The 8,899-nt window shown below is 57.0% G+C and overlaps 1 protein-coding gene across 1 annotated transcript in view; it reads right to left on the minus strand.

Annotated features, from left to right (window-relative positions):
• The window catches only part of GBA2 (glucosidase, beta (bile acid) 2), an 11,613-nt gene extending 3,834 nt beyond the window's left edge, over positions 1-7,779 (minus strand). The window contains 14 exon segments of the mRNA XM_009885655.1: positions 6-49; positions 204-310; positions 463-614; positions 982-1,089; positions 2,039-2,143; positions 2,476-2,660; positions 2,764-2,889; positions 3,165-3,318; positions 4,662-4,764; positions 5,143-5,382; positions 6,615-6,833; positions 6,939-7,054; positions 7,274-7,365; positions 7,733-7,779. Coding sequence (XP_009883957.1) covers positions 6-49; positions 204-310; positions 463-614; positions 982-1,089; positions 2,039-2,143; positions 2,476-2,660; positions 2,764-2,889; positions 3,165-3,318; positions 4,662-4,764; positions 5,143-5,382; positions 6,615-6,833; positions 6,939-7,054; positions 7,274-7,365; positions 7,733-7,779 — 1,798 coding nt within the window.
• Positions 7,780-8,899: the final 1,120 nt, after the last annotated feature.

Here is an 8,899-nt window from a genome sequence, read left to right on the forward strand (position 1 = left end):
TTCGCCCATGGCGCAAACAGATGCCAGCCACAGCCCACCGCAGTACGCACTGCCGGAGCGAAAGGAGAGCAGTGTCAGCAACGTGGGATGCCCCATGGGTTGCACAGAGCTGCCACAAGAGATGGGGACAGCAGTCCCAGCTCTGAGCAACCTTCCCACCCCACACTCTGCATCTCCAACCCCTACCTGCCTCTCTTGCTCACCTGGGTCCATTTACCACCCATGCATCGTATGTCTGGTCAGCAAAGCCACCATTTTCAATGAGCCCATCGTTATCCGTATCAAACTTCAGCTCTGACTCCATCACAGCCTGTGGAAGAGGCAGGAGATGGTCACGCAGCCCCTGCATCCTGGCTGCCCCTCATGCTCTGCTCAGGAGCATCCATCCTCTCGGGATGTCGCACGGCTCCCAAGGGAAGTGAGAAGGGGGGAATGCCCCACAGTCTGATCTCCTCCCAGTACCTGGCAGACTGGCCACATGTCCCGCAAGTAGAGGGAGTCGTGTGTCAGGTAGTAGTCACGGTACACCTGCAGCACAAACTTCAGGTTGAGGTCCTTCCAGTCGGCTGTGTCATGCATCAGGTAGGCATTGACACGCTGCCACGGCTCATCAGCTAAGCAAGGAAGGAGCAGATGCAGCAGGGCAGCAAGCAACGAACGTCTCCTCTCCTACCCAGGAGGAAGGTCCCAAGGGTGCCGTGATCAAACAGCACTAAAACAACACATTGCACCCTGTGCCATCTCTAGCAAGAGCAGCCTTCCCGCTACTGCTCAGCATCCCTCTGTCTCCCTTGTACAAGCTCCATGCAGCATGGTCTTCATCACCACCCCAAACCATCCAAGCTTTTTATTCCCAGAAAACAGTGTATTCCATGCACCACATCTCTTTCCCACAGCTTGGGAGTTAATTAGCCTGAGAAAGTCATGTGATCAGCCCTGCACCCCCTCTGTCCCCCCAGCAGGCCCGGCCAGACCCCTCACCTGGGTCCCCGATGTCATGCGGCACCACGTTCTTCAGCTTCACCTGGGCTGTCTGACCACACATCAAGTACTGCCGGGGCTGGACGTCCTCGTTCACCACCGTGACAGCTGGAGAGGACACAGAGCAAGAGACATTAGAAAGGCAGCAGGCACAGCAGAAGCAAGCTCCAAGCACAGGCGCAGGCAGGGCCACTGGCACCAGTGTGCCAGGTTGCCCTTTGGGGCTCCATGTGCAAGATCATGGCCCTTTGCAAAGGGCGTGAGGGGACACCAGGCTGCTCCCAGCCTCCCCCCTCAGTAGGGGAGGTGCAATTGTCACCACCCCTTTAAGCAAGGTGGTGGCAACACCCAGGGCTGGGAGGGAACCCCAGTGGGCTCAGCCCACCCCACAGCCCAGCAAAGCACTGTGCTCCACCACTGGTCAGGCCACCACCAAGCAGCCTAAGTGACAGGGTCTGCAAACAGCTCCATGCTTCTCCTCTGCAAAGGAGATGGAGAGAGCTGGTAAGAGCAGGGACTCCCCCAGGGCAGGCAGAGCCAGCTGTGCACCCCAGTGTGGCAAGAATCATAGAATGGTTTAGGTTGGAAGGGACCTTGAAGACCACTGAGTTGTAACCCCCCTGCGATGTGCAGGGACACCTCCCACTAGACCAGGTCACTCAAAGACCCATCCAGTCTGGCCTTGAACACCACAAGGGATGGAGCTTCCACAGCTTCCCTGGTCAACCAGTTCCAGTACCTCACCAGTGTTCACCTCAGGGTGAAAAATTTCTTTTTAGTATCTAATCTAAATCTACCTTCTTCCAGTTTGAAGCCATTCCTCCTTGTCCTATAACTAAGAAGGCATGCCAGTACTAGGCGGAGAGATGCTGAGAGGCAGAAACTTTGGGGATTTGCAAGTCCTGGGCCCAGCAGAGGAGCTGGAGGGAGATACTAGCTCCACAGCACAGATTTCTATGGCAGATGCTGTCCCAAATCCTCCACCTCTTCCCTAGGTGAAGACATCAGCAGGCATCAAGCCAGTTTCTCCTGGACCAGGATCTCCTGGGTCACTCACCAATGTCATACTGCAGGCTGATCTGCAGCTTGGGCCACAGCATGACGAGAGCAAAGGAGGCGTAGAAGTGGACATCGTAGGTGTTGTACATCCGGTACTCCTGGCCTAGAAGGATGGAGGAGATGGTGAGGGATGGGTGACCTGCCACAGGGAGGGTAAAGGATGGGCAGGTCTTCCCTCCCCCATGGCCCAGGAGTGTGGGCTCTTTCCTGGCACAGGCAGGGGCTCCTGTTAGAAGTGGGTTTTGTCCTCTACACAGAGCCCCCAGGGGTCTGGAGAAGACCTCATGCCATATCCTACAGGGCTTGGTCCTGTCAGGGGTTATGCTCCCTACCCATCAGGGTGTGAAAAGCATCCCCACGGCAGGTTAAAACCACCTGGTGCCAGCAACGGGGAAAGGTTGAGTTGGGACCATCCATCACGTCCCTGCAAGTTACCTTCCAAATAAGCAAACCTTCCGTACTCCCGCAGGACAGGGAGGAGGTGGGAGGGGGCAGCCCCCGCCGGCCCCTGCAGGTCCTCAGCGCAGCAGTCCGGGGGCAGCTCCACCCAGATGGTCCCCCCATCCGTCACGAAGTACAGCTCATTGAAGAGGGCCGACTTGTACCAGGAAGGCAGCTGGCTGCAGGCAAGAGGGAAACCTCAACCACAGCAGCCGAGGCGGTGATGCTCCTGCTCTGACCACCCCCAGGAGGCCACTTAGAAGATGCTCCCCACTACGCTACCTGTTCTCCAGAATGGGTTTTTGCCACGCTTCGATCTTCTTCTCCCACTCCTCATAGTGCGTCAGGGCGTAATGCGACAGGGCAGGAGCAGCATCACCTCCGCTGCCAAAAAAACGGGTGTACCGCCTGCCGAGCGGGTTTTCGGTGAGTACGCCGCGGGCTCAGGCTGCAAAGCCCACCTGGCCACGGGAGAGGGGCTGGACTATAGTGAACACCAGAATAACACGACTGCTAAGTGCAAGGGTGTTGAGGAGCAGGAGCTGTGGAGAGGGTCTCCTCTGTGAGCTGGCAAGGCCATAGCCACAGGGAGTGGGTGGGACAAAGCAGCACTCAAGCCCGGAGGCAGGGAGAAGGGGGCTTTGGGGACACGAGCGAAGCCCCACCGGAGACAACCCACCCACCTGAGATGAAGCTTCTCCTTGGAGCCAAAGTGAACACGGGGCATGTCCCAAGCCAGGGCCAGCTCCAGCGTCCTGTGTCCCCGGGCAGGCACCCTGCAGCTGGCACACACTGCTGCCGCCGTCACCTCTCCCTTCTCTGTCGGGTTGCTTTTACCTGCCGGGGCCAAGCAAAAAAAATACTCACAAGTGACCAAGGAAGCCCTGTGGAGGAGGGGTGACTGATGCTTCCACGCAGCCTGAGTGGGACAAGAATATTCGGTCAGGCCCCAGCGCCCTGACAACCTGGAGGGTACATCCGCAGGGTGTTAAGGGATGACATTACCGCACGTGAGTAACTGCTTTTTGCAAGCAGGAAAAAATACCTGCCATGGGCGGAGGGGTTAAAAAAAGTTAAGTCATCAAAGCAGAGGAACAAATCAGGCAGGAAAAGCCACCAGGCACAAGTGGGAAGGACGGAGCACCCCATGACTTTGTAACTGCGCCGCACGCAGAGACACTGTGACTTTCTAGTGACAGTCATCGTTTCCAGCTTTTTGCAGGGTACTTGAACTGTGCCTGTATTTTAGAAAAGCCCTGAGGCAGCCGGATAATTATATGCTGGTTCTGACATGCGTACCAGGTAAACTCATTAGAGCAACAATTTTAACAGCAGCACAGATCTTGACTATGATAATGCCTGGCACGCACAAAGGAAAACCACATCCCAATAGCCTGGAGAGTTCTGACTGCATCTAGGCAGGAAGCTTAGTTTTCCGGAAATATTTATGTAAACGCTTTATTTACATAATTTAAGCTCCAAGAAATCTTGCAACGGCCCAGTACCAGCCTCACTAGTTTGTCAGCATCATCCTTGTTCAAAAGCTAGCAGACACATTAGGCAAATGGTCGCCTTTTATGGCAATAAGAGGTTGGCAGCAAGGGCTGGGAGACGCCACCCTGCCTTCAAGGCTTCTGCCAAGGGAGCAAGCAGACAACTGAGGATGATGCAGAAGTACCACGAAAATACCAGAGACCTTCAGGGAACCCACGTAGTAACAAGAGGACAGCAAGGGATGGCAGCACCAAACCCCTGAGGACTGCTAAACGCCCACCAGAATAAATCTGACAGGGCCCAGCTTGCAGCTCTGGCAATGGGAACTGAGGGAAGGCGGCTGGGCATCACCCAGGCTACTCAGCAGAAGCCTCAACTCAGTGTGCAACACTACACAGACTAACGAGATACTGGCAAACGCAATTAGTATAACCAAGAACAGCCCCAAAGTGGTGTAAATGGCTTTTGGAGAATGACAGTGAGGACAGCGTAACAAGCAATGGAAAATTTGGATACAGCCTAAAGCTGGGAATGAGCCACATCACCTTTTTGTGACAGCACCAAGGTAGCCGGAAGGAAGGGAAATCCACCCTTGCTCGGGTGCCCTGTGGCCCGTGACCAGCGTGGCCACCTGTCAGCCCTGCTCCCCCCCTCCACCCGGTCCCACGGAGGATGGAGGGACTCACCAGCAGGGGAATCCAGCCTGCCGTCCTGCAGGAGGTCCTGCCACACCTCCCTACCCGATCCCGCGGGATTGAACGCCGTGAGGTGGGTGACTCCCGTGCCAGCCTGGGGAAGGGAAGAGCATCATCAAGGACTGGTACTTTTGAGGGGCAGATGCACACCTACCCTCCCACCCCCAACAACTCTGGGACCCCACACTCACTGCCTGCATGCTGCCCAGCAAGGCTAACTCCAAACCTGCTCACCTGCTGTCCTGCAAGCGTCACCCACAGCTTCTCTCCTGGCACCCACTCCAAAGAGGATGCCCTCAGGGAAGTCATGTCCCCCACTCCTGCTCTAGCAGTCAGGGAACCACTGAGGACCGGTGCTGACCCTACCCCATCGCACACCCATCCTTCACCCGCTGCCTGGAAGTGGCACCCCCACATTCAGCAGGGCTGGAGAGCCCCAGCAGGAGCAACACCATAGGTGCCAGCCCTTTACCTTCTCCCGGGCAGAGATGGCGAAGGTGAAGGGGTTCACACGCGTGCAGTGGTGCAGCAGGACTCCAGCAACCCGCTCGCCCTCCTTCTCAAAGGCGAAGGGCTCGTTCCAGTGGCCTCCACTCCTGTCCTCCTTCGCCCCCATGCCGTTCTGCAGGCTGAACATGATGGAGACATCCACTTCCTCGTCCCTGCCGTTCTCCACCTCCCAGATGAACACTCCCACTGGCAGGCTGGAGTCCTGGCAGAGACAGACAACGCTGCATATAGGGCTGGTGCCATCAGAGCATCACTTCTCCCGCTGCTGGGGAGACCACGTGGGATGCAGCGGGAGCAAGAGCACCAGGAACAACTCTCTGTTGGAGTCTGCTGTCAAGCTGGGGAGCAGCAGCAGAAAAATTTGGGGGGGGGCTTTCTAGCCCTGGGCTAGAAAAGCCCACACCAGGCAACACACAGACAGATAGCAGCATTTAAGGCTCAGACGGGTGTCTCAGCACCTGTCTGCTCAACAAGCTGATACAGGCTCACGTGCTTCGCTGGTGTAAGAGGAAGGTCAGGCGTGTCGGCAGCGCCGCCCTCGCCCCGGGCTGGGGGTGAGCAGGAGCAGCATGCAGGAACGGCGAGGCATCCCGTGCCGCCATCCCAAGCTTCCGCATTGCTGTGGGGGTTCCTCCTGCCTGGGAGCATTGCTGAGCGGAAACACGGGGAAACGTTGGGAAAGCCCAGCTGGGAAAGCCCAGCTAATAAGCAGCTCTTCCCTTGGGAATGGCAGGCAAAAGCCAGCTAAAGACTCCCAGGAACACCCAGCTGACAAACCAACCCACAAGTACAGGCTGAGGGTTTCCTAAAATGCTACCACTGGATCCCTCCGGGCAGTAAAGCCACAGCTCTGGACCTGCTATTCCGGGTGGATGGTAGCTGGGATGGTCACTGGACAAAATCGAAGGCAGGGAACAAGCAGGACAAAGAACCAAAGCGCAGGTCAGAAGGGAAAGAAGCAGCTGCCAGAGCTCAGCACAAGGAAAGAGGGATAACCCTTCCAGTGCCGACTGCCCCAGGAGGGGCAAAGCCTTCCAGGGTCCCGCTGCTACACAGCCGGCAGCTGGCACTAGGACAAGGTCTTCGGACAGAACACACCAAGCTGGGAAAGAACATTAGCAAGGTGATGAGCCTGGTTGTCTTCAGGCAATGCTGAGCTGGGCAGGAGGAACAAGGAACTCCTCTACTGCATCATCCCTGGACACACAGGTGGTGCTCAGGGGTCAGAAAACTCACCAGCTCCAAGCCTCTGCTACCAAAACAGGACACACCACAGCACTGTCTCTGCTATGCCCATCCTTGCCCCTTCCCATGCAGGCAGCTCTGCCACATTCCTGCCACCCTGCTCCATACGAGCCATACTGCCGCAGTGTGGTGTGGCACCGTGCTCCTACAGGATGGGCTGCAACCAGCACGGAGCCACCACCTCCTTACCTTATAGTCATGGGGGATGACAGGAGAGACCTGGCGGCACGTGAGCACCACATTTTGCCCTGGGAGCTCGTAGACGGTCCAGGCACGGGGGTACAGGGCATGGTAGAAGGCATAGTGGCCACAGTAGCCCCAGTTCCAGCCCTGAAGAGTGCCGGGTCTCTCCACAGACAAGACCTGCTGGTAAACCGTCTGCCCTTTGCAACGCAGGGACACCGTGAACTGGGGAGGAGAGGAACACATGAAGAGGATGCGATGAGCCCAAGAGCACATGCTTCAACCACCCAGGCTGCTGCTCACACCCCTCGCGGACCCTGCCACACATACCTGGTCGGCGATGACTGTTTCGTAGTGATAAATGCCAGGGTTCAGCTGCCAGCGGCAGAACTCACCCCGCCAGCCACGGGTGATGGTGCCTCCCCCGATGCCGCCCAGCGGGCACCCTGGCAAAGACACCAGAAATTAGCACTCCCATTCCTCCCCGTGGTGGGATGCGGCTCAAGGACCCCCCAAGCAGCTCCGGGGGTTCCTCAGCACTACCCACACTACAGAAGCTCCTTGACCCACTCCTCCCCTCTAGCACTTTGACAACCCCACATGAATCTCTGCCCACCCAGCACAGCAGGCATTGCACCACCCCACTGCCCAAACTGGAGGCTGACCATAGATCTGCTGCAGAGGAACGGCACACAACAGGTCAATGAAGGCAGATTTCTTCTCTATGCGGGTCTTCTTGTACCACCACCTGAAGTATCTGCAAAGGAAAGAGAAGTATGAAAGAAGACAGGAGCAGGCACGACTGTCCCTGCAGTGTCACGGAGCAGGACATGACCAGCATATGTTGCAGCTGCCCCTCTTGTAGAGATGTACGACAGGAACCTGTGTCACAGGGCGTGTGGGGTGGCAGCCCCTGGCATCCATCTGCAGCGTGTATCGGTGAGCAGACACCAGCACGCTCCAATACCCAAAAGCAGGGCCCCCAGCTCGTGCAAGGGCAGGAGGCTTTCCCAAACGCCCATAGAGAAGTGGAGATGCACAGGACTACCACCTCCACGCCTGGTAGGGCATGTCCTGCTAAGGAAGGTCTGGGAGGTGCACGCACAAGCCCAGAGAAACCATACGCTGCTCCAGGGACATGATCCTTGCTCTTCCACCTCCATGTCCCCATTGTCACGCACAGCTCTGCCACATCCCAGTGCCACCTCCCCGGGGGCAGACGGCACAGGGCAGCCTCACCCGGGAGGAGGTGATGCTTGCTGTCTACAGCTGGCAGGATCCCGGGGATTCACCTCCGCTCACACACCAGCTGCACAGTCAGGCATTGCCCATCAGATAATTTCTCACCCAAAGGCCTGGGAATCGAGACACCCAAACAGGGGCACACCTGCATCTGGGTGTGCCGGCACCACTCCGGGCAAGAGGAGCAGGGCTGGGCTCCCAGTCGGCGCTCGTAAAGGACCGGCTTTTGCTAATGAACTGCCTCAAGTTAAATCTTCCACACAGAGACAATTAGCGTACGGAAAACAGCCACCAGACCAGAAGAAGCTGCTGAACGTCCCCCAGCAAACAGACAGGCAAGACCCAACCGGTGGCTCCACAGCCCTGGGTGCCAGCAGGGCGTCAAGGGCACGGGAGCCGCTGCGATGGGCAACATCCCTGAGACACCCACAGGCACCGATGCTGTACTGCTGAGAGGAGAAAGCCACCCGAGCTGGGAGCCCACAGTCTGTCCTGCTCCGGTGGCTCGTGGGATGCAGAGTCCAAGTGGTGGGCAATGGGTGAGCACTAATCCCCCAGGACATGTACCTCCATCTTCACGGGGACAGGGGCAGCAAGGAGCAGCATCTCTTCCATGACAACCCCTGGTGCTATGCACTCCTCCCCAACAAAACCAACCCATGCTTGCCTTTTTAGCTGCATGGTCACTGGACGTTCACCTTTATTCACCAACATCTACGGTCCCCAAATTCCTCTCAGGGTGACATTTTCCAGGTTGCAGTCTCACAGGACCTGATTGCAGCCTGCTCTCCATTCCTACGTAGTCACCTTCATGTTTGGCTGTTTAAGGACATTTTGCCTGCAGAGGTCCAGGGCACCACGAGAACCAGCCTGTCCTGCACGACTGCCCTGAATCAGGCCCTGCTGCTATCTTCGAGCTACATCTGCTGCAACTGCTCTTCTCCCAGCTGAGACAGCCCCGGCTTTATGCTGCAGAGGCAGGGTTTTTGGCAGCGTGCTTTCTCTCTCAAGGAAATTATTAATTTTTTTTTTTTTTTTTTTTTTTAATA

The sequence above is a fragment of the Charadrius vociferus genome, unplaced genomic scaffold (assembly GCF_000708025.1).
Source record: "Charadrius vociferus isolate BGI_N301 unplaced genomic scaffold, ASM70802v2 scaffold1490, whole genome shotgun sequence".
NCBI classification, from domain to species: Eukaryota; Metazoa; Chordata; class Aves; order Charadriiformes; family Charadriidae; genus Charadrius; species Charadrius vociferus.